This window comes from Scyliorhinus canicula, chromosome 18, assembly GCF_902713615.1.
Source record: "Scyliorhinus canicula chromosome 18, sScyCan1.1, whole genome shotgun sequence".
NCBI classification, from domain to species: Eukaryota; Metazoa; Chordata; class Chondrichthyes; order Carcharhiniformes; family Scyliorhinidae; genus Scyliorhinus; species Scyliorhinus canicula.
The window spans coordinates 11,214,409-11,239,037 of NC_052163.1; the positions used below are offsets into that span (position 1 = coordinate 11,214,409).

Here is a 24,629-nt window from a genome sequence, read left to right on the forward strand (position 1 = left end):
ATTTGATGAACTCTCCCTCGAGGTTACCCTTGTCAATTTGATTAATCCTGTCCATATGTGTATTAAAATTACCCATGATTATTGTCGTACCTTTCTTTTATTTTTGATAAGATATTTTATTCCAAACAAACACGACATCAGCAAAATGCAGTCCATCAAAGCATAGTTAACATTTGTACAGTTTTTTTCCCCTTTTAATCTCTCCCCCCCCCCCCCCCCCCGCCCACAATGACCAGCACCTCAAATAAAGCCATGAACAGTTCCACCGCACCTCAAACCCCTCTTCTGATCCCCTCAACTTGAACTTAATTGTCTCCATCCAGAGAAAGTTGTACAAGTCCCCCAGGCAGGCCGCCAACCCCGGCGGCATATCCGACCTCCAATTCAACAGGATGAATGGCCCTGGACCGCGCCACCACAGTGCCCCCAGCCCCTAATAATGCCCCCACTGCCCGTGGATCAGCCCTCCCCCAACTGTGGAGGTGCTGGACTGAGTCCACAGCTGCCACAGTGAGTTCCCGACGGGTGAGACCACACGTGTCCCACGCCGTCGGGAACTCAGCCGGTCGGGGACGGGGCATCGCGGGGCGGGCCTCAGGCAATGCTCGGAGGTCGTGGATACGGCGCGCGGCGTACCCCTAGAGTACGCCGTTTTTCAGGGGATGGAGCATCATGAACGCGGCGCCGCCCCAATTTCGTTGTCACCGGGGATTCTCCGCCCCGTCGCCGAACGTGAATTTGCAGTCAGGGACCGGAGAATCCAGCCTCACATTTCTCTTCCCTCCTCCCACATAAATGGCTCTCTGTACCACGGTGCTGTGGTCAGTTTGCTCATCCTCCTCACAGTCCCCACTCTCGTCCATGCAGGGAGTAAGACTCTCAAACCTATTGGACAAGGACAAGGGCTGCCTATCCTGCAACCCTACCTCCTGGATCCCTCTACGTACCTCACCCATAGTCACAGAGATTAGGAGGAATTTCGTCTTACAGAGGGTAGTGTATCTGTAGAATTCTTTACCGCGGAGAGCTGTAGAGGCTGGGTCATTAATTATGTTCAAGACTGAAATAGGCAGATTTTTAATTCGTAAGTGAATCAAGGGTTATGGGTATAAGGTAGGAAAATGGAGTTGAGGATTATCGTGTCAGATCAGTCATGATCTCATTGAATGCGGAGCAGCCTCGATGGGCTGAATGGCCTATTCCTGCTCTTATATCTCATACTCTTGTGTGTGTAATGTTCCCTCTAATGGGTGTGAGGTTATAGGCGAAGCACAATTTTTTTTGTTGTATTCCCTTAAGAGATGTGGACATTACTCGCTAGATCAACATTTATTGCCCATCCCAATTGCCCTTGAGAAGGTGGTGGTGAACTGCCTTCTTTAGCAATACAATCCATGTGGCATTGGTGCACCCACATTGCTGTAAAATAGGAGTTCCAGGATTTTCACAGTGAAGGAACAGCAATATATTTCTAAGTCAGGTTGGTGTGTGGCTTGGCGGTGAACCTCTGGATGGTGGTGTTCCCCACAATATATGACAGGTGGGATGGTAACGGACCTGCCAGATAAAAGCGTCTCCATCAAGGAAGGAGGTAATCCTGACAGTGTTGCAGTATTTGAATATCTCTACAGGGCAAGGAGTCAGACTGACACGCCTGGTATAGGAGAGTCTGTATAGGAATAGGTTTGATGTGAGGGTGTCTCTCTCCCTCTATGGGCTAGATTGGGTGTGGGAGAGTCTTATCTCTTGCTATCGGGCAGGTTTGTAGTGGGGTGGGGTGGGGGGGGGGGAGTCCCTCTCTGTCTATGGGGTTATGTGTGGGGGTGTCTCTCTCCCTATGGGGTGGGTTGAATGTGGCAGAGTCTCTCTCTCGGGTATATTTTGTGTGGTAAAGTCTCTTTCTCTTTCTGTGGGGGTGTCTGTAGGGAGACTCTCTCTGGGTATGTGTGTGGGGGGGGGGGGGTGGAAGAATCTCTCTGTATGTGGGTGTGTCAGGGGAGTTTCTCTCTGTGGGGAGGGTGGGGGGATTTGAGTCTCTCTGTATGTGTGTGTAGGGGAGTCTCTCTCTGTGTTGAAGTGTGGGGAGGTCTCTCTGTGGGTGTGGGGGGAGGGGGAGAATCTCTCTGTATGTGGGTGTGTCAGCGGGAGTCTCCCTCTGTAGGGGGGGTGAATCTCTTTGTATGTGGGTGTGTGTCTGGGGAAGTCTCTATGTTTGCGTGGTAATCTCCCTGTGTGGGTGTGTGTGTGAGGGGGAGGGGACGTCTGTCTGGGGCTATGTGCGTTGGGCTCTCTCTCTCTCTCTCTGGGCGCCACCATGATTCATCCTGGCAACGGAGCTGGGGGGGTCTGACCTCTAACCCGGAAGCCACTGCTCGATTCCACTTCCGGTGGGGAGGCCGGCCAATCGGGTGGCTCCACGAGCCGCTAAGCGGGGATTTAAGCGCGTGCGCAGTGTCCCTCTCCCCTCCTTTCCCGTTGCCACGTTCCTGCTGAGGCCGAGAGTCCGGGCCCGGAGTCAGCGCCCCCCGCCGCCAGTCAGGCCCACCAGCACCGCCGCAGCCAGCTCCCTGCCCCGCCGCCCGCCAGCCAGCCATGTGGCCTCTCCGTCTGCTCTGTCTGGCCGCCCTGGCCGCGGCCGCCGACATTCCGGTGGAGGATGAGGTGTTGGTGCTGAAGAAGGACAACTTCGAGGAGGCGCTTGAGAAATACCAGCACCTCCTGGTGGAGTTCTGTAAGTGAGGGGGATTTAACCTGTCCCTAACCATTACTCCTGTAACTAACTGCCTCTCTCTAACTAGCAACTCCTTTCTGCAGCAAGTCCTCTCTAACTATCAACTCCTTTCTGCAGCAAGTCCTCTCTCTTTAACTAGCAGCTCACTCCTTTCTGCAGCAAGTCCTCTAACTAGCAACTCCTTTCTGTAGCAAGTCCTCTCTCTCTAACTAGCAACTCACTCCTTTCTGCAGCAAGTCCTCTCTCTTTAACTAGCAGCTCACTCCTTTCTGCAGCAAGTCCTCTCTAACTAGCAACTCACTCCTTTCTGCAGCAAGTCCTCTAACTAGCAACTCCTTTCTGCAGCAAGCCCTCTCTCTAACTAGCAACTCACTCCTTTCTGCAGCAAGTCTTCTCTCTAACTAGCAAGTCTTCTCTCTAACTAGCAACTCTCTTTTCTGGACTAACACACAGCAAGTCCTGTTTATAACTAGCAACTCATTCTTTCTGGACTAACAAGTCCTGTCTGACTAGCAACAAACTAGTTGTAGTTTGCAATTCCCATTAGCAATAATTCTTCAACTTGCAGCAAACCTGGTGTAGTTAGCAGTGTGGGGAAGGGATTAGTTTTCCTGAGTTTATTGCTGGTTGGAGGGATTGGTTGCCATTAACTTTGTGTAACTATTGGGTGTGGGGGAAGTCTGTGTATCTAGTATTGAACCATCAGATGGTCAGCAGTTAACCCCAAGTGTTCTCTTTCTCTCGGGGTGGTCTGTACTCACTGCCACGACCCCTGTCCTCAGAAAGTGAGTAGCCTTGTTCCTGTTTTCTGAGTTACCTGACACTGGGCAAGTTTTGCCTCTTTGTGTGGGACTCACTTAAAAATGCCAGCTGCAGATTTGTGTTCAGTCTTTTCAAACTTTCACTGGCCCAGGAAATCCGACCAGCCTCTAGTGAAATGATTTTGCTGCTTCACAGGCTGTGGACTTTGCAGCGTGATTTTGAATTTGATTATTTTTCGTTGTTGCTGGTGCTGTCTGCCTGATAGTATCTTTGTGGCTTTCCCTTTTGAACTGAAATGGGGGAAGTGGCTCCATGTGAGAGAGACCTGGCTGATTTGTCTCTGCTTTGTACAGGAGCAATGACAACTAAAACATACCCGAAATCTGTACTGAAATGGGGGTGGGAAAATGCACCGAGCAGGTGGAGTTGGTGATCCAGGAAGCTGAACTTAAGCCAGGGCAGCACTTGTAAGGGTGACGGGGCCCAATTTTATGAAAGAAATGGTACGTGTATAAACTGCACGTAAACGTCCGGAATGGGACGAATTGACAGCTGCTGTCGGCCACTAGCGACCAGGAAAATAAGTAAAGGAGGCGGGTGTTCTGCAATTTGGGTAGAGTTGACGTGTGCGAGAGACAGTGGGTGGGACGGTGGCTGTGCTTTCCAGACCCCAGATTGCATGGTGGACTGGCCAGGGAGTGTCATGTGTCTGCAGTGCTAACTAGGGGTTAATTTCAAGCTGGACTAACATCGCCCCCTTTTTCAGAATCCAGAAAAACCACTACACGAGATTGACGCGTGATTTCCAAGCAGAGGCCTTTGCTTTTAGCGAGTGCCTGTTCATTTCATTACTCACTGTTGCTGAGGCCTGACTTTGAAATAGTATGTAAGGATTGACGTGAATAGGAGAGTCCTTTCCTGTAGTCCCTGCTTGAGGGACAAGGGGGTGTCTCTGGGGCATTAAATCCTGTAAATGGCTTCATGCATGTCATTGGGATGTATGCATTTTTAACAGCATATTGCAGCTGCAAAGTCTTTGTCAAGGATACTTTAGTGGCAGCTGTTTCCAGTAAATCATGGGAGTGGGATTATTTTGGCTCGGAAGTAGAAACTGGATTTGCAAGTCCTCTTGTTACAAGGAAGTAATAGTTTTAAGTAATGCAGCAGAAGCCTTTTTTTAAAGTTGCTGGAATAAAAGTGCCCTGCTCCTGACCATGGATGGTGTCAGACTTCATTTTTGTTTCTTATTTCCTACTTGTTTGTCCAATTTTAATGAGAATTATTTGGCCATAATGAATTTGTTAAACACTTGGGTCGCAAGCTGCCTGACTTGCATGCCTAATGTAAATGTTTGTTTAACGCAAATGTTTAAATGAGATGGTGACGGTTTTGTATAGAAAGCCCAGATGTGCTGCAATCAAGTTGGCTTGAAAAGGTTCTAATTTGACTTGATTGGGACGTCCTGGCAAAAATTGAAGCCCATTTAATTTTAAATGCTAGCAAAATGATCAACCTGACATTGTCTTGCTTATAAAAGCTCGAGTTCAAATCAAATCTGCATATTGAAGCATCCACTTTTCTTGACATTTGCGTTGTTTGTAATGTGTCAAGATTGTGACTACTGCGTGATGAAAGCCAGCCATTTAACATTTGTACAAAGTACAGTTGGGAGGAATGTGGGGTTAGGGAACCATTCTTCAAACCGTGGAGGATTATGTCCATAGTTTGCAATCAAATCACCTGGGTTTAAAAGTCAGTAAGACTATAAAGTAATAAATAAAATATTTTGAGTTGCTGGAGGAGGTACATAAAATATTTGGGTGGGTGATACTGGTTATGTCTATTGGGAACTCTTCCTGGGAAAGAAGGTGGAGAGGTGATCTGATAGAAGGACGCTACAGATTGATGTTGAAAAGATATTCCCACATTTGCAGGGAGGTCAAAGCCAAATCTATCAGTGGTCACTAAATAAATCCAGTAGGCAATGCAAAAGACCTTGTTACCCAGATTGAGTGGATAAGGCCAGTAGTTTAGATGCCTTTTTAAGGGGGGGGGAGGGGGTGGTAGTGGTAGAGGAACATGAGCAGAGACTCGTCAGCAGTGTAAACTCTGGCACAGATGTAGTCTGACATCATTTTTTTTGTTTTAAATTTAGGTTACCCAATTATTTTTTCCAATTAAGGGGCAATTTAGCGTGGCCAATCCACCTACTCTGCACATTTTTGGGTTGTGGGGGCGAAACCCACGCAGACACGTGGAGAATGTGCAAACTCCACACAGTGACCCAGAGCCGGGATCGAACCTGGGACCTCAGCGCCGTGAGGCGGTTGTGCTAACCACTAGGCCACCGTGCTGCCCCGTAGTCTGACATCTTGACAGCTGAATGGGGGTTGGAAAAATGGCACCAGGGCAGCACAGTGGATTAGCACTGCGGCATCATGTCACCGAGGTCCCAGGTTCGATCCCGGCTCTGGGTCACTGCCTGTGTGGAGTTTGCACATTCTTCCCGTGTTTGTGTGGGTTTTGCCCCCACAGCCTAGATGTGCAGGGTAGGTGGATTGGCCACACCAAATTGCCCCTTGATTGGGAAAAAATGAATTGAGTATTCTAAAATGATAAAGAAAATGACACCAGTGTAATATTGGCTGGACAGTATTGAATTTATTATTCATTGTTATGGTTATTTTCAATAGATGCTGGGGCTGTTTAGCTCAGGGCTAAATCGCTGGTTTTGAAAGCAGGCCAGCAGCATGGTTCAATTCCCGTAACAGCCTCCCCGAACAGTAATCGCCGGAATGTGGCGACTAGGGGCTTTTCACAGTAACTTCATTGAAGCCTACTCGTGACAATAAGCGATTTTCATTTCATTTCATTTCATGCAACCGTTCTACTTATCTCTGGTTTATTTGGATCGAGACAACATTTCCTGGTGGTGGTGTAACTGTTTTGTGATGGACTTGCTATTGCAAAGATTAATTGATTTCCTTCCTAGTTGGTGGCTGCCATATTGTCTCTCTTGCCTGTTGACATTGCAGAATGAATGGGAGTCCAGGAAATGAATCTGGACTCCATTAGATGTTGCTTTCCCCCCCCCCCCCCCTAAAGGTGCACACTTGCTGAGCTTGGGAGCATGGTTGGTGTTATGGACCCTAGTTATTCTTTCCCTCCAGTCATTTGGCGAGTTATTGGTGGTACTGATATCTGTAAGGGTCCTTCTTTATTGTTCCCTTATTTTCCCCATTTTTAATTTTGCCATTACATTTTTGATCCATAGATGATTTATGGACATGACTTTAATTCAAGTGCAGTATTTCATAACAAGAGAGACCACTTTGTTCAAACTGGAGCTGTGGACAGTCCAGCACCAATGACTGTCTGGGACTGTGATTGGTCCAAAAGACAGTGCTCTGCCCGGTAACAGGTGGTGATTGGATCTGATCTATGATCCACTGCAATGAGGGTTCCAGCTTGTTTTCTCTGATGATTGAGGCTGGATGAAGAGATTTTTGATTTACATTTTAAATTAGTACCCAATTCATTTTATTCCCATTAAGGGACGATTTATTGTGGCCAATCCACCGACCCTGCAGATCTCTTTGGACTGTGGGGACACAACCCACACAGACACGGGGAGAATGTGCAAACTCCACACGGACAGAGACCTGGGGCTGGTATCACCGTGAGGCAGCAATGCTGCCCTTGGATGAAGAGATCGAACTAACTCTCTTCAGAAGGCCACTTGAGTGCTGACTCGCTCCAGAAAGTCTGGGTGTTGATCTCTTTAGACTGCAGAGGCCTGGAGTCAAACTGCGAGCTGGAAATAAGGTTTGATGTGAAATATAGAACGGTATAGGCCTGAATGTAAACCTCGGGCTAAAGACCCAGTTGTATCTCCAGAAAGCCCGCTGCCTGAGAGTACAGCAGTTTTTTCTAAACTCTTAACCCGTGACTCTGTGAAGAAGACCATTGCTGGCTGCAAACCACAGATTAATATTTTTTTTCCCATTTTTCACTTTTTATATACAAGACAAAATAACAGTAAACACTTGCATATATATAAAAAAAACATAAAATAACCCCTCTCAATCCCTACTGTCTTCACTCTTCCCCCTTAACAACTAACTGTGACCAATTCCTTAAAATAGATAATAAACGGCTGCCATCTCCAATAGAACCCCTCAACTGCTCCCCTCATGGTGCACTTGACTTTCTTGAGGTGTAAGAACTCCCATTGGGGGGTCTCAGCCACACCGAGGCACTGGGTGGAGATGACCCTGGGCAGAAGCAGCCAGGACATCAGCCCCTGTGCCCATTGGCGGCTCTGGCAAGTCTGGCACCTCAAATGTGGCCACTAAAGGACAGGGCTCCAGCTTAATGGTCAAGATTCATTCACATAGTGCTAAAGGAGACCCAGAAACCCACTCGCTTGGGACAAGAATATGTGTGAGATTAGCTGGACTTCTTGAGCAGTGCTCACACCTGTCCTCTACCCCTGGACATTTTGAACATGGTCAGGTGCACATAAAAAATTATCTTAAGCTGTATTAAGCCAAGCATTGTACATGAGGACATGGTGTTCATCCTGTGAAGGCCTCACCCCACACACCATCTAATCTGGGCCCTCCTACCTAATTTCTGCTTGGCGATTCTGTGTCTACCTCGTACGCTGCAGAATTGCCAAGCCGAAACTTATAGCCAAATTCCACAGACGAGTATGGCCTCAACCGTGACTTTGCATTCGTGTTGCGTTACATTCACCCCCACCACCCTGGCCTGGGAATGCGAAATCCTACCAACTGTCCTGGCTTGAGACAATTCACACTTCTTTAACCTGCTCCACCTGGACCTGTAAAGACTTACCTGCAAAGATTCACATTCAAAGTATTGACTTGCGTCTTTGACTTTGTCTATATGTATGTTTCTGGATTCCACTCTTCTTGCGCCTGAGGAAGGAGCTGCGCTCCGAAAGCTCGTGTTTGAAACAAACATAGAACAGCACAGAACAGGCCCTTCGGCCCTCGATTTTGTGCCGAGCAATGATCACCCTACTCAAACCCACATATCCACCCTATACCCATAACCCAGATCCCTCTGCAGCGGAGCACCCCAAAGTATTTCCCCATTGAGATAATATGGTTAATTCACTTGTGTGTGTCTCTGGGACAAGTAACTGGTGAGAAGGCCCCTTGCATTCTGTCTCTACCATCCGGGGGGGGGGGGGGGGGTCTGACACAGCTCTTCCCGAGCAGGTGTTCCTACAGCCTGTCCCTCAGGAATGCACATTGAAACTCATTCAGTTGCTGCTGGAGGACCATCAACTCTTGAGCGGTGTTCTTTTGGTCTGCTTCCAGTAAGGAGCTGTCCATGACAATGTTGCAGACTGGCACATTCCAAGGTCCAGGGGCACAGGCTGAGTAATGTACTGAATAATTGGGCAGCCCTTACCAAGGCCACTGTTCAGGGATTTTAACCATGGGAATTGGCACCATGGTTTCATGGATGCAGTTACTGACGCTAGATTTTCACGTCCAGATTTCTATTAAGTGAATTGAACCAGTGTTGCTGCTCTCTCCTCTCTGTTTTCCCCCCCACCCCGTTTGTAAATGCCATGTAAATGTAGATGCTCTTTGCATTGTAAATGGGGTGAGGCAATTGCCATGTGATTGCACTTTGCGTTGTAAATGGGGCAGTGATCTGTAATAACCACATTGATCTGGAATGCCACACTTGTAGCTTTGTCAGTTTTATGAATTAAGTATATTGGGGTGTGGGAGACTTGATGGTTATGTTGAACTAATTGTTTTTGCCAACTGTTTCTGCCATGTTAATAATTAATATTCAGAATGCTCTGTTAAATGTTCAGCCTTTGTAATGGAGCTGTGGACTGTAATCAGTCCAGATGACCCTGTTGGGAGCTATCGTGGATTGTGCTAGTTTAAAGACTCATGCTAGCTTTCCTCTGCGTGCTGTTTGTGTCTGGTTTCTGAAGAGGGGTGAAGGAGTCTCTCTTGGTGTATTTAATTGACCAGTAGACTACCTTCAACCAAAATTCTATGTATTCACTTTATTGATCTGTCACGCTGCAGTGATTCACAAACAGTGATTTGAAACAAACCTGTTGGACTTTAACCTGGTGTTGTAAGACTTCTTATTGTGTCACACTGCAGACCTTGGAATTGGAATTAAAAGTATTTGGAATGGAGTGATATTTATTTCAACTTCCAATCTGAAATTGATGCTGTAGTGCCCCTAATAGATCTGCCAATTATCTGAGCTGTTCATCATGGATTAATATTAACAAAGGTATAATTTTGAAATCGCCAAAGAACGCTTGCCCAACGTATGTAATAGCTGCATTCAAAATTCACCCCCTGCCACTAAGAATGGTGAAAAGCTGTTTAAATGCAGACTCCTGTTCAGAGAATGGCAGCATTAAGATGAAATGTCTGTCCCAGCAACCTAACTAGTGAAGGAGCCATCCCATACAAATTGACCATGGATTGTTTTTACTCCAGCAGTAAACCTTATTGGAGCATGCCCTGCTGTGTTGGTGAGAGGCTTGTTTGAGTCCTGCAGTGCATTGCCCTCGAGGTGGGGTGTGGGCCCTGAGTGAGGAAGTTTGTTTCACCTGGGACTGGTTTGATACTGACGCAGTTAACAAGGGACAAGAACAGAGGTGGTGAGCATTAACATGCTTGAACAGGGAAACACTGATCGGCTTATCATGCTGACCCGGTTAAAAATATCATTGTTTCTAATTGTCTGTAGTTGAGAAATTCTGGGTCCTCTTTTATTGTAGATTTTTAAAGTTTGTTTCTATTGCTGTGTAGGGCAAGAAGAATGTTGTACCTGGACCTCTGCTCTTTCCTTCCACTGTGTCCATTGCCCCCTCTGACCTGTGCTTTGCACTTTCACTGGGGGAATGCTGTCGATCAGAAGCTAGCCTCTTGAACAACATTTTTTAATGTTGCCACTTGTGAGGTTGGGCTAACTGGTGATTAAACTGATTTACAAAGTAGCTAGTATATCAAAGCAGTTGCATAGTGGAGTTGAATATATTCACTGGATGGATGGATTTGTTACGTGTACTAAGTTACAGTGAAAAGTATTTTTCTGTGAGCAGCTCAACAGATCATGAAGTACATGAAAAGGAAATAAAAGAAAAATGCACCATTAATTTGTGGTAGGGTGCAACAGACTAACTGGTCTATCAGTGGTCTCTGCTGATTTGGCTGGGCTATCAAACTGTTACCTGGTGTTTTGGCTCCTAGTGCCAGATGTCCCCTGATGGGGAAGTACTTGTTAAGTAAGGGCAGAATTGACCTCTACTTTGTGCAGTCCTCATTTCCCTACTTGCTTTCTTTCAGGAGAATTGAGAGCTGTGTTCATTGTGGAATAATCTAATGTCTGTTACTGTTGAGGGGTAGGAATGGGGCTATTGCACTCCAGCTGTTGTAGTGATGAGAAGGCATTGCTGGTACTGTTAAAACCAGCCCATCAACTGCCCGGCATTCATAACAATCCACTGCAATCACTTCCTCATTGTAAAGATCGCTGAACGAAGGACCTTTCTTCTGTGTGCTGGTTAATATATTGACTGGAAAGCTCCCTCATTAATTCCTTGGCCTCTTGTTGACATTTTTAACGCTAATATTGGACTGTTCTGAAGGTTGTTTACCAGGAGCAGCTCATGAAGAGTTAATTTCCTACTGTGTTGTTGCGGAGATGGGTGGCACGGTGGTGCAGTGGTTAGCACTGCTGCCTCGTGGCACCCGAGGACCTGGGTTCAATCCCGGTTCTGGTCACTGTCTGTGTGGAGTTTGCACATTCTCAGTGTGTCTGCGTGGGTTTCGTCACCACAATCCAAAGATGTGCAGGTTAGGTGGATTGGCCTCGCTAAAGTGCCCCTCAATTGGAAAAAATAATTGGGTAATAAGTTGTTAAATTGGTGCTGAGATTACCAGTCAGGGGCACATGATTCACAATGTGAAGGACTGTGGTAGATGTTCGGCTGTTGGGTTACTGTTTCTTGGGAGCTTTCATCTGCTGTCTGAAGCCCACCCGCTTTAATATTCTGCTTGCTGGATGTTGGAGTGAGCTGAACTTGGTTATACTGTACCAGTCGTCAGTACTGTCTTGGGAAGATGTATACAATACCAGCAATGCTGTCATGTGGTTTCCAGTACTGTACATCCATCTGCAGTGAGCTGCTTATTGGGGAGCTTGTGGGGTGATGGCATTGATGGTGCTGCTCTGCCGTTATCTGTTATGTCTTGTTTAAAATCTCGCGGTTGCCTCATTTGATAAGGGTTTACGTAGAAATTTGAACTTTTCTATATTTCAGTGGTAAGCTACTGACTTTTGTTTCTGTGCCACTTCCTGACCTTCGCTTGTTTTCTTCCCCTCAGTGAGTTGGCTAGCTGGTCCCTACCCTCTGCAGTATGGTGTGAAGGAGTGAAAAGACTTGGTGACCTACTGGAAGGGCAGCTCCACGTTTTGTGGAGTCCTTCTGTTTTATGTTCTGTGGGGCAAGCCCTTCTCCAGGAGCTTGCTGCATTCTTGGGGTTTAAGATGCAGGTACTTTTGCCATTTGGGGTATTCCTGTACAACTGTGGGTGCCCACTTGCCCTGCATTGTATCCCAACTCTAGAGACTCTCCAGTTAGTTTACTGTGTTAACTGAGTACATCCATCTCCCTCCCATTGCCATTAAATCATTCCAGTACCTGCAGTGGTTTTAATCTTTCAACATGCATCCTAATAAATGGTCATTAATCCTATTATTCTCTTGAAGTGGGGGAAAAAAGGCTGTTTCGAAATTCCGAAGTTCCCATTTGCCCTGAAAGAAATTTGTCCCACAGATGATTTAAACTCTGGAAATTCTGGGCTGGGGAATACGTTGAGTGCTACGTCATTGCTTTTCCGGTTTGTCCTGTTGCATGTTTTGCTGGTTTTGATCTGATGTGACTTGTTTCTCCACCCACACAGATGCTCCCTGGTGTGGACACTGCAAGGCACTTGCCCCTGAATATGCCAAAGCTGCCGCAAAGCTGAAAGAAGAAGGCTCTCAGATCAGACTTGCGAAAGTAGATGCCACTGAGGAATCTGACCTCGCGCAGATGTTTGCAGTACGAGGATACCCAACCATTAAGTTTTTTAAAAATGGCGATAAGAGCAGCCCGAAGGATTATTCAGGTAATGAAGATTCCTTTTGCAGCAACAACGAGTGAATGCATGATGACTAACCTGTTTCAATTATTTCCACTCTTGAAAACTTGAGAAAACTATTATTAGTTGCAACTAATCATTTACCGGTGCCGAAGGAGGCCATTTGGCCCATAATGTCTGCACTAGCTCTCCAAATGAACATCGTGGCTTAGTGCCTTTACCCCCATACCCTTGCACATTAGACGATCACTTAAATTGAAACCATGTGCCTGGAGTGCATCGAATTGAACCTGACTCCACCACACTTCCAGACAGTGCATTCCAGACCTGAACTATTCGTTGTACAAGTTTTTTCCCCCCCATATCACATTTGCTTCTTTTATTATCAATAATAATAATTGCTTATTTTCACAAGTAAGCTTCAGTGAAGTTACTGTGAAAAGCCCCTAGTCGCCACATTCCGGCACCTGTTCGGGGAGGCTGCTACGGGAATTGAACCCGCGCTGCTGCCTTGTTCTGCATTACAAGCCAGCTGTTTAGCCCACTGTGCTAAGCTAGTCCATATAACTTTAAATCTGTGCCCTCTCGTTCTTGATTCTTTTACCAGTGGGAACAGTTTCTCCCTGTCTACTCCAGAGCTCCAATGATTTTGAACATCTCTCATCAAATTTCGTCTCACCTGCCTTCTCTTAGAGGAGAACAGTCCCAGCCCCCTCCAGTCTCGCATCTGAAGTTTCTCATCTTGTAAACCTCTTCTGCACTCTTCTCTCCCAATATGTTCACATTCTTCCTGTGGTGTGGCACCCTGAACGTTGCAGTTTTGGGCTGCCCTGTGGGCAATGTAGCCCAGTGCTGTAGCTGGAATTGTTTGTGGATGGTACAAAACAACTGAATTTGCTTTGAAATTAATTCATTGCTTTGTGGTGTTACTGCTATTCATGCCAATTCATTAGTTACTTGCACTTTGTGATCAGCTCTTTGCTTGGAATGCCAGCTGTACTGCGCCGATGTACCTAGTCTTTGTTCAACAGCAGCTCCAGTCCTTCCATTTCCCACTGCATCGTGTACTGGGCCAAAATCCTAGAGCGGCCTATTCATTTCTGAGAGTATCCCTGCCACACTAAATGCAGCAGGTCAAGGAAACTGCTGGCCAACATCTTGGGCAACTAGGGATGGACAATAAATGTTAGCAACATCCATCAAACATTTTTAATGCAAGTTTGTTCTGAAATGTGACTTGTAGTTCATCTCCTGTCAGTTCTTGCTAGTGCAAATATTTCAAAATTGCCCACTTTTTTTTTTGAGCTTGTCATTTTTATGGTGCTGCTTCAGACTGTCTGCATGGAAAGGCTGAATTTTCAGCATATATTTGCACTTGAGTGAAACCATCTAGTTTGGTGCAATACAAATGAGTTTCATTTTGTGACAGACTTGTTTAAAGTTGATCTTTGGTGGGGAAATCCCATTATTGTCCCTGTCGGAAAGTGAAATTCTCATTTTCAGACCTTGGTGAATCTTAGTATCACTTCTCTATTGGATAGCATTCATTGTTTTTTTTAAACCCCAATGAATATATGGTTACCTTTTTGGTCATTTGTGCACCATCTCTAGTCTCCTCTCTTCCTGACTCATTATAATCTCCTTTTGTCTTGCACTATCACCCCTTTGTCATCTAATCTGCCACAGATTTTCCCTTTTTTTTGTACTTTCTCTTTCTGTTCCCTTGCTTTGAAGCCTCTACTGTTGCAACCCATTGCATCATCAACCTGAAATGTTAAATCCGTTTCTCTCTCCACAGATGCTGCCCAGACCTGCTGAGTATTTATAATAATAATTGCTTATTGTCACAAGTAGGCTTCAGTGAACAAAGAAAACTACAGCACAGGAACAGGCCCTTCAGTTAGTGTGAAAAGCCCCTAGTCACCACATTCCAGCACCTTTTCGGGGAGGCCGGTACGGGAATTGAACCTGCGCTGTTGGCATTGTTCTGCATTACAAGTCAGCTGTTTAGCCCACTGTAGTATTTGCAGCATTTCTTCTGTATTTTGTATTTGACGTGGCTGCTATTTGAAGCTTCTGTGCTCTATAAACCGCAGCAACTTTCTTCCCAGCTCTCCTCTGAAGGAATTGACCCCACGCTTCCCACAGCCCCTTTTGACGATGCTTACTGGGCAGGGCATCCATTCGGGTACAAGCTGCAGCAGTGGATGGGGTGGGGAGAAAGAGATGGAGCTGATTGCTTGATGGTGAATTTCAGCAATTTTGACCACTTGACCAGTATCTCTGACTGTGATTTATATCTTGTTCCTGATCGGTGTGGAACATGTGACATGCTTGCTTAGTTACCGGTATATTGATGGGTTCCGATTGTTAAGTTGTCACCTGGCTTGACTTTTGTTTCTCACGATTGATTGGGCAGCACTAATGCCATTGCAACTTTCAGCAATGGAATAACCCCTCACTGAGCAGCTATTATCCAAAACCAGGCTGCCTTTTGCAAAGCTGTGCTGTGCCTGGGGCCTGCATTGGAAATGAGACCTTGCTCGGGTTTAACAGCAAACAATACCATTGTGTAATTTAAATCATGGTGAACGTCCCATTGTCTGTGCCGTGGGAATCATCCAGCCTCTCATCAGCCACAACGCTCAGCCAGTATTTCCAATTCACCTGTAATAGTTTCAAGTTGCTGAAAATGGCCTTTCAGCCAGGTGTGGGCTATTTACAGATTGAATTCACCATTACATTGTGTACAGTGCAGTAACGGGCTGTTCCTTCACCTGAGCATAACGCTAGTGTTTTACATTCCACATAAGCTGCCTTGTCTCTCAGATAGAGCAGGCAGGTGGCTACTGTTACATTCTTTTTTTTAAAATATTTTTATTCTCTATTTTCTTCAGAATTTACACCCCACCAACAAACAGTAAACGGTAACGAATACAATGTCAATCCCCTTATCGACAACAACGATCCCATCCTCCCACCAACCCCCAAACAACAGCCCACCTGACAATACAAGCATCAAATAAAACTGAACCTCCAAATGAGGGAAAAATAAAAATAAATCGGGAATCTCCCCTGGTCACGGTTGACATATATAGTCCCCACACACACACACACACACACCCCCCCCCCAAATAGTCAATGCCATCCAATCCCTGAAAGAGTACTGTGAATGGCACCCATGAATTGTAGACACCCCTCCCACCCCAGACTCCTCCACTTCCTCTTGTAAACTACTTCCCCCAACTTTTCACCCCAGCTAGACTCACTGAAACCTGCTCAACCAGGCTCCGATGGCCACAGCCCCCCCCCCCCCCCCCCCCCAAAACCTCACTCGTATTCACTGGCCGACTGCGTGGAGGCCCCCTCCCGGGTCTCCTTCCCCCGGTCCCAGGAAAACCAAGAAATCCCCTTTAGCACACAACCCCAACATACACACCCAAGCCCCAAAGAACCATCATTGCAAATGAAAGTCCCAACTCTTCCTTTGTCCAAATATACAGCATTTAGTACATACACCAACACGCAGTGAAAAAGTAAAGTCACATGAGGCTACACTGGTACACGACCCGCTCTCAGTCCCATTTCTCAATTCTGCCACAGTCCTTCTGCGTTCGCAAACTCCTCTGCCACCCCAAAATAAAGTCCTTGGATTTGTAGGTTACCCTCTACTTAGCTGGATATACTATGCTGCACTGCACCTTGCTGATGTACAGTGCCTTCTTCACCCGGTTGAAGGCAGCCCGCATCCTCGTCAGCTCCACCGTAAAGTCCTGGTATATGCGTATACCAGCTCCAGCCCACTGCACCACCCGCTTCTGCTTTGCCCAGCTCAGGACTTTCTCCTTCACGCTGTACCTACGGAAACAGAGTTATTACTCTTGGCAGCTCACTCGCCTTTGGTGCAGGCCTCCATGACCGATGAGCCTGATCCAGTTCGCATCGAGAGGGATCGTCCCCCTCCCCCAATAGCTCCGCCAACATCGTGGCAAAATATTCTGTCGCCTCGGACCTTCCACCTCTTCGGGCAGACCCATGATCCTCGGATTCTGCCGCCTGGATCTGTTTTCCAGGTCTTCCATTTTGGCTCGCAGACCCTTGTTGGTCTTTGTTGCCCTCCGCAACTCCTACTCCATCGAGGTGAGTTGATCACTATGCTGCGGTAATGACTCTTCCACTTCCGCACCTCCGCCACTGCGGTTGATACCGCTGTCCTCACCGGGGCAATCGCCTCCTCCACCAGAACTTTCAATACTGCCACTATCTCCTTCATCGCTTCCATGTGCTTCCTGAACTGTTCTTTCAAGTTCCACAGCCATCACTTTGGTCATTTCTTCTGCTGTGAGTGATGTGGCCTCCCCTGGTGCTCCAGTCTCCGCTTTCCTTACAGTTCCTGCGCTGACTTTTCCACTCACCGGCGGACTTTCATTAACCCTCTTTTTCACGGCTGTTTTTTTCCCCCAAGCTTGGACATTTCTCCTCCCTGTGCCTTCTTACAGTCTTTTCAGTCTCCGTTGCCCTGGGACCGGGCGTTAAAACCCCAACATTTCTATTCCCAAGCAGGAGCCCTCCAGTGTGCGGCTGCCTCCCGCCCGCTGTCATCGGAAGTCCGGCTACTGTTACATTCTTGCTGGTTTGCACGTAATGAACTGAATAAATGAAAATCGCTTATTGGCACAAGTAGGCTTCAAATGAAGTTAGTGAAACGCCCCTAGTCTCCACATTCCGGCGCCTGTTCGGGGAGGCTGGTACGGGAATTGAACCGTGCTGCTTGGTCTGCTTTCAAAGCCAGTGATTTTAGCCCTGTGCTGAACCAGCCCCTGATGATAGCATGACTGGCTCTGAAGGAGCAGAGTTCACCATGTAGGGTCCAGTCACTTGACTAATCTAAAGTGGCATCTCCTCTCGTTATTTTGTGAGGCGGCTGCATAAGAGTTAAGTATTCCCTTTCTTAACGTGCTTTGACCTTCCTCTTAGCTGGAAGACAGCATGAAGATATTGTGAACTGGCTGAATAAACGCATGGGACCCGCAGCAGACACCATCACTGAAGCAGATGCTGCTGAGAAACTTGTAGAGTCCTCTGAAGTGGTTATCATCGGGTTTTTCAAGGTACTGATATATCTTAAAAAGCTTGTGTAACAGCCTGTGCCAATGTAACCCCTGTGAAGACAGTGTATAATGTGAATACGGGCAGTGTAGTTTAATTGGCTGCTCATTTTGTATAGTGAAGTAACTTGTGTTCATTGCATGTTACGGTCTCTACTGTGTGTCCTGTTTGGCAACTACTGACTACAGGTGATGTTTCACACAAGGAATGGACAAATTGTCCATTCCCTTTCCTTGCAAGCAGAATTGTTTCTGCTGTCAAAGTTGGATTGAAAACTGGCTTTGAGTTGTCAGTCCAGCCCTGGCCCGCTGTAACGTGAAGCTGAAATGTCAGACATGTTGCTAACCAAGTTTAATTTGAGTGGCCATGTAGCATATATAATCCAAATTGCACTTGGACATTGCTTTGCTCTAATGGTCCCTTGTTGCTTAAAACCCAGTAGTGAGTGAAGATGCTAAATCACTTGGAAATTCTTCAAATAATATAAACAACCGCAGGGTCATTCGCTGGCAAAAGAATACAGAAGTGTGGATTGTCTCAAAATATGACACTGGGTTTTACATCTACAGAGCCTTTAAAAGGAAGTGGGAAAATGTATTTTGTCTAATTTTGGTAAATTTAGTTCCCAATTCAAGCTATGACACCAATAACTGCACTCCTGTGTATTGCCAGTTGATGATTCTGATCTATAGTCGCTAAAGTTCATGGTTTAGTGCCTTGACAATGTAACTGTGAAAGAGGGGCAGCCTGTGCTAATGTTAAAATGCAGCAAGTGGACTGTGGAAACGGATAGAAAGGGTATCAAGTGATGAATCTTGGGTCCGATGTGAAACCAGTGATGACCAACAGAAGTTGTGCCCCTGTGTTAATTCTGCAATTAGATGAAGGGTTAGAAATGGGACTCCCAAGGTGCTAATTGTGGGATTGTCACAGGATACAAGGGCAGCCAAGTGTGGTTAGAGATGTGCTCTTGGGAACATTGTTTGTATAACACGTTATCTTTAGATGGTATTGAGGGCTCCAGAATTAAAATGCATCATTCTGCAACGCAAGTCTGGCATCATTCAGGGAGGGAACAGATAAGATTTCAGGTTAAGGACCTTTCGTCAAGTATTGAGGCTTTGCCTGTTTCTCAGTCTCCATTCTGTTGGAGTCTCGGGAATGCTGGTTGACTCCGAAGCCTACATGATCTACTGTTGAAGACTATTTTCTTCCCTCTACATCCTGTACATATGTGGCTGCATAAAATCATGCCTTTTGTGGTCTGGTGTCTTGACACCTCCCAAAATAACTCTGCATCAATGCTGCTAAAATTATAAACTAACCGTAAATCATATTCTCAGCATCACCTAGCACAGTCTTCGCTCACTTCCACTCACCAGCTCCTAAACCATATTCTCAGCATCACCTAGCACAGTCTTCGCTCACTTCCACTCACCAGCTCCTAAACCATATTCTCAGCATCACCTAGCACAGTCTTCGCTCACTTCCACTCACCAGCTCCTGTGCACTTAATTAGTCGACATTAATTTCTTCCTACCCTCCACTGTGCTGTTCCATCGTGTCTGAGAACCTCTAGCTTTGTACCCTTTACACCTTTACACATCCCCTATTACTGGGTTTTGTGGTGTTTTTGCACCCTATTTTCTCTTGGGCCGCTGCTCAATAGCGGGTGTAGTGAGAGCGAAACTGTTTTCTCTCCTTTTTGTCTTTCCTTTTTCCACTTGTACTTGGGACCTTCCAGTACATGGAGTGCTGTAGAAATGCAAGTTCTTAAGTCCATACCTAGTGCAAAAATTATCACATTGTCATTCAGAACTGATGCATTTTTAATAATAATTCCTGAACTCTAAATGGGATATTTGGCCCAGATTTGGGTGGCGCTTAATGATCCTGAAGGCTGGAGTTCCATCCCCACATGGCTGAGAATTTGATACCCTCCCATTCAATAAGATCATGGCTGTTCTGACTTCTCTTTCTTCCCCCCCCCCCCCCCCCCCCCCCCCCAAAAACTCCCTTGTCAACTTTAATTTGGCCTAAATGTATTCAATAACCCACCTCTGCTGTGGGAGGGAATTCCAAAGACCAACAACCCAAGGGAAGCAATACTTCATCTCCTGTTGACCCCAGCTGGCCTCCACCCTAGATGGGAACCACCCTTCCATCCGCCCTGCCATGATCAGAAACAGCGCTTTCTTTGACTAATTGAATTTCTAAAAGTCACAACATACAAATGTTATCATATCCCTGGACAGGACAAATGAGAAACCATGTTTTCATTGGCATAAGCAATGTTTTATTTGGGCTGTTAATCTTCCATTGTCGGTTAGCCTTAATCCTCGAGTGTATCTCTGCTTTGGCTGACTCGATGCAAGTTTGCCATTTTTGTGAACCCTGTTTGGAGTCTTTTTAGTTTTCTTAATTTGCAGAAGCCTGTAGTTTCATTATCGCAATAAGATCATGCTATCCCCACAGTGCAGAATGAGGCCATTCCCCCCATCCAAGTCTGCACCGACCTTCCAAGCACGTTACTTCAGCTCATTCCCCTGCCCTATCCCCAACCCTGTGCATTGATCCTGGCCAATGTACCTAACCTGCACAGCTTTGGACTTGTGGGAGGAAACCGGAGCACCCGGAGGAAACCCATGCAGATACGGGGCGAATGTGCAGACTCCGCACAGACGTCCAAGGTCATGATTGAACCTGGGTCCCCAATGCTGAGGCAGCAGTGCTAACCACTTGCTACCTGTATTTGACTTTTGGTGTCAACACTTTGGTTTCTTTAGGATGGTGTTCAATGTTTTTTTTTGGGGGGGGGGCGGCAAAGAGAAATCCCACCAGATGTTGGGTCATTCTTGAGCCCAACTGTGCAGTTTATTTTGCAAACTCTTGTCTGTCAAATCTGTTGCCTCAGTGCAAGGATTCTGCCATTGTAGCCTGTGTGGTCACCTGGATGTTGGTTGTTTCTGCCGCCTGGAATAGAGAAATCTGGTTTTATTTGATCAGCTTGAAGCTCGTGTCTAATTTTATTTGAAGCCCAATGTGGGTTACTAAGAGGGGATTTCTGCCATTCCCTTCAATTGGAGTAAACTCAAATTTGCTGCTGGGTAAATGTTGATGATAAATGTCTGAATAAAGCTGTGTGTCTCTTTTTCAGGATGTGGAAGGGAGCGATGCCAAAATATTCCTGCAGGCTGCAGAGGCCTTTGACGAGGTGCCTTTTGGAATTGCTTCACAAGCGGATCTCTTTACCAAGTATGATGTGAAGCAGGATGGAGTTGTCCTTTTCAAGAAGGTAATTGGTCTAGTTTGTAGCTGCAGAGCAAAATGTTTTGTCTCCTAACCCAGCATTTTGGTCGACAGCCTGGGCTCTGGAGCACTTTTTAAAAAATAAATTAAGGGGCAATTTAGCGTGGCCAATCCACCTACCCTGCACATCTTTGGGTTGTGGGGGTGAAACCCACCCAGACACTGGGAGAATGTGCAAACTCCACACGGACAGTGACCCTGAGCCGGGATCGAACCTGGGACCTCGGCTCCGTGAGGCAGCAGGGCTAACCCACTGTGCTGCCCCCTGGAGCACTGTTTTGGAAGTGAATGTTCACTGATTATAGACCTTTTGCACACTTGTAACCAGATCAACTGGCAGTGATCAACACCGTGTTTCAGGCTGTGCACAGCTGATAAAATTGCGATTTTTGCCAAAAAGATTAATGGTAACCATGGGGTGGTATGGCGGTGCAGTGGTTAGCACTGCTGCCTCACAGCTTCAGTGTCCCCGGTTCAATTCTGGCCTCGGGTGACTGTGTGGTGTTTGCACTTCCTGTGTCTGTGTGGGTTTCCTCTCACTGTTCAAAGATGTGCAGGTTAGGTGGATTGGTCATGTTCAATTGCCTGTGTCCAAAAGGTTAGGTTGGGTTACAGGGGTGGGCTTAGTAGGGTCATCTTTCCAAGGGATGGTGTAGGATGCTCTTTGCAAGGTCTGCTGCAGACTCGATGGGCTGAATACTATGTGATATTTTAAAAATATTTTTATTCTCCTTTTTCGCATTTTCTCCCAAATTTACACCCACCAACAATAATCAGTAACAAATACGCCAATCCCCATATCAATAACAACGATCCCATCCTCCCAACAAACCCCAAATATTAGCCCACATGGTCTCACAAACAAATGACAAAAAGGAATCGGGAATCACCCATAGTCGCCATTAACACCCACCCGCCCCAACTAATGTTCAATGTTATCCAGTTCTCGAAAATGCATAATGAATAATGCCCATGAATTGTAGAACCCCTCCATCCTTCCCCTCAGTTCAAACTTGACCTTCTCAAGAGTCAAGAATTCCAGCAGGTCACCCCGCCACGCCAGGGCACAGGGTGGAGAGGTTGCTCTCCAACCTGTCAGGATCTGCCTTCGGGCGATCAACGAGGCGAAGGCTACAACATCTGCCTCCGCACCTGTTTCCAACCCTGGCTGGTCCGATGCCCTGAATATGGCCACCCGGGGGCCCGGGTCCAGTTTCACATGCACCACTTTAGAAATTACCCTAAAAACCTTCCAGTAATCCTCTAGCTTTGGACAGGACCAAATTGGCTAATCCTCGCCCTCGTGAAGTGTGCTCTGTATACCACCTTCAGCTGTCACGCACGAGGTGGAGGTGTTCACTTTCCAGAGCATCCCCCCCTCCCTTTCCATATCCCCTCCTCTCTCAACTCTTCCTCCCACTTTGCTTTGATCTATGTGATATTTTGCTGTGGGTACATTGTTCTCATAGGATCTGTGCAGCTTATGAGCGACAAAGTCTTTATTTTCCCTGTGGTCCAGAACAAGGGGGCAGTTAGATACAGGGAGAGCAAATAGAAATGTGGGTTGAACTGGTTGATACAGGGAGCACAGATGTGTTGTCTGTGAAACACCAGACACTTCAACCAGTTTATTAATCAAACGTTTTATCCAGATGCCTATTGGCAGGGTGAACAATTGTTACAAGTAGGCTTACATTAACACTGCAATGAAGTTACTGTGAAAATCCCCTAGTCGCTACATTCTGGTGCCAGTCCGGGTTCACCGGAAGGAGAATTCAGAATGTCCAAATTACCTACCTGCACGTCTTTCGGGTCTGGGAGGAAACCCGAGCACCCGGAGGAAACCCACGCAGACACTGGGAGAACGTGCAGACTCCACACAGACAGTGACCCAAGCCAGGAATCGAACCTGGGACACTGGTGCAGTGAAGCAACAGTGCCAGCCACTGTGCTGCCACTGCCGCCCAAAGGACGAAAATGTAAAATAAAATCAAATTTATTTAACACAGTAAACCTCTTGTATTATCCCAAGATATTTCATAATTGACCTGAGGATGGGAAACCGTTTAAAATTCCGCAAAGGCAGATCAAGGGATTGGTGGGGAAAATGCAATATGGAAGTAAGTTGATGGGGAACATAAACTCGCAATAGGTATATATCAGACAAGAATTAATGTAGGCCCCTCGGTCAGAAACTGATTCATAATGGGGACAAAGAAATGGCTGAGGAACTAAATTCTTATTTGTTTTGCCTTCACAAAGGAAGACATGATGTACTGGAAAAAAGCAAATTACTGTGGATGCTGGAATCTGAAATGAAAGGGAAAATGCTGGAAAATCTCAGCAAGTCTGGCAGCATCTGTAGGGAGAGAAAAGAGCTAACATTTCGAGTCTGATGACTTTGTCAAAGCTGACAAAGCTTTTTCCATGATGTACTGGAAGTTCTGAGAAACATTTGCTTCAGCAGTGAGGAGCTGAAGCAAATTAGTAAAAGAAAGAATGTTTTTGAGGGAATGAATGGGGTTGAAGGTGGATAAATCTCCAGGGCCTGAATTTTCATCCCAGAGTACCTGGAAGTGGCCCTAGAAATAGTAGATTCTTTGGACATTTTCCAAAATTCTTTGGACTCTGGAATGGTTCATACAGATAATAATAATAACCTTTTATTATCACAAGTATGGAGTGACTGTAAAAAGCACCTGTTCAGGTAAGCTGGTACGGGAATTGAACCCGCACTGCTGGCTTTGTTCTGCATCACAAACTGAGCTAAACCTGTCCTCCAGATAGGATAGCTAATGTAAGCCCACCATTAAAAAAAGGGAGGTAAAGGGAACACTGGGAACCACAGAGCAGTGAACCTAATGTTGGTGGTAATGAAGTTGCTAGAGTCCATTATCAAGGATTTCATAACACAGCATTTGGAATGCAGTGGTCTAATCAAAAATCAGCAAGGATTTAAGAAATGGAAATCCTACTTGACACTATTTAAACATGTAACTAGTAGAGTTGACCAGGGAGAACTAGTGGATGTGGTTTATTTGGACTTGACGAGGTCTCCCTAGTAGATTACTATAAAGGTGCTGCTTCCTTCCACTTCTGGTCTGTCTCCCAAATCTTGGAGAGCGAGAGTGCAAAGAGGGTTTACCAGGATGTTGCCTGGTCTGGAGGGTGTTAGTTATGAGGAGAGGTTGAATAGACAGAGATTTGTTTTTGTTGGAAACAGGTTGAGGGGAGACCTGATTGAGGTCTACGAAATTGCACTAGGTACAGACAGTCAGAAGCTTTTTCCCAGGGTGGAAGACTCCATTAAAAGGGGACACGGATACAAGGTGAGAGGGAAAGTTTAGGGGAGGTGTGCGGGGAATGTTTTTCACGCAGAGGGTGGTGGGTGCCTGGAATGTCAGTGGATGTGGTGGAGGCTGGCACGATAGTGACATTAAACATGTATCGTGATAGACACATGAACGGGTGGGGAATGGAGGGGGTACTGATTGTTTGGGCAATAAATAGATCTAAATCAGGAATCTGGATGGGCGCAGTCTTGGTGGGTC

The 24,629-nt window shown here is 46.3% G+C and overlaps 1 protein-coding gene across 1 annotated transcript in view; it reads left to right on the forward strand.

Moving 5' to 3' along the window:
- Nucleotides 1-2,454: 2,454 nt before the first annotated feature.
- The window catches only part of p4hb (prolyl 4-hydroxylase, beta polypeptide), a 40,952-nt gene continuing 18,777 nt past the window's right edge, over nucleotides 2,455-24,629 (forward strand). The window contains exons 1-4 of the mRNA XM_038777083.1: nucleotides 2,455-2,731; nucleotides 12,481-12,687; nucleotides 17,638-17,771; nucleotides 20,927-21,064. Coding sequence (XP_038633011.1) covers nucleotides 2,593-2,731; nucleotides 12,481-12,687; nucleotides 17,638-17,771; nucleotides 20,927-21,064 — 618 coding nt within the window. The 5' untranslated portion in view covers nucleotides 2,455-2,592. The remainder of the gene's footprint in view (nucleotides 2,732-12,480; nucleotides 12,688-17,637; nucleotides 17,772-20,926; nucleotides 21,065-24,629) is intronic.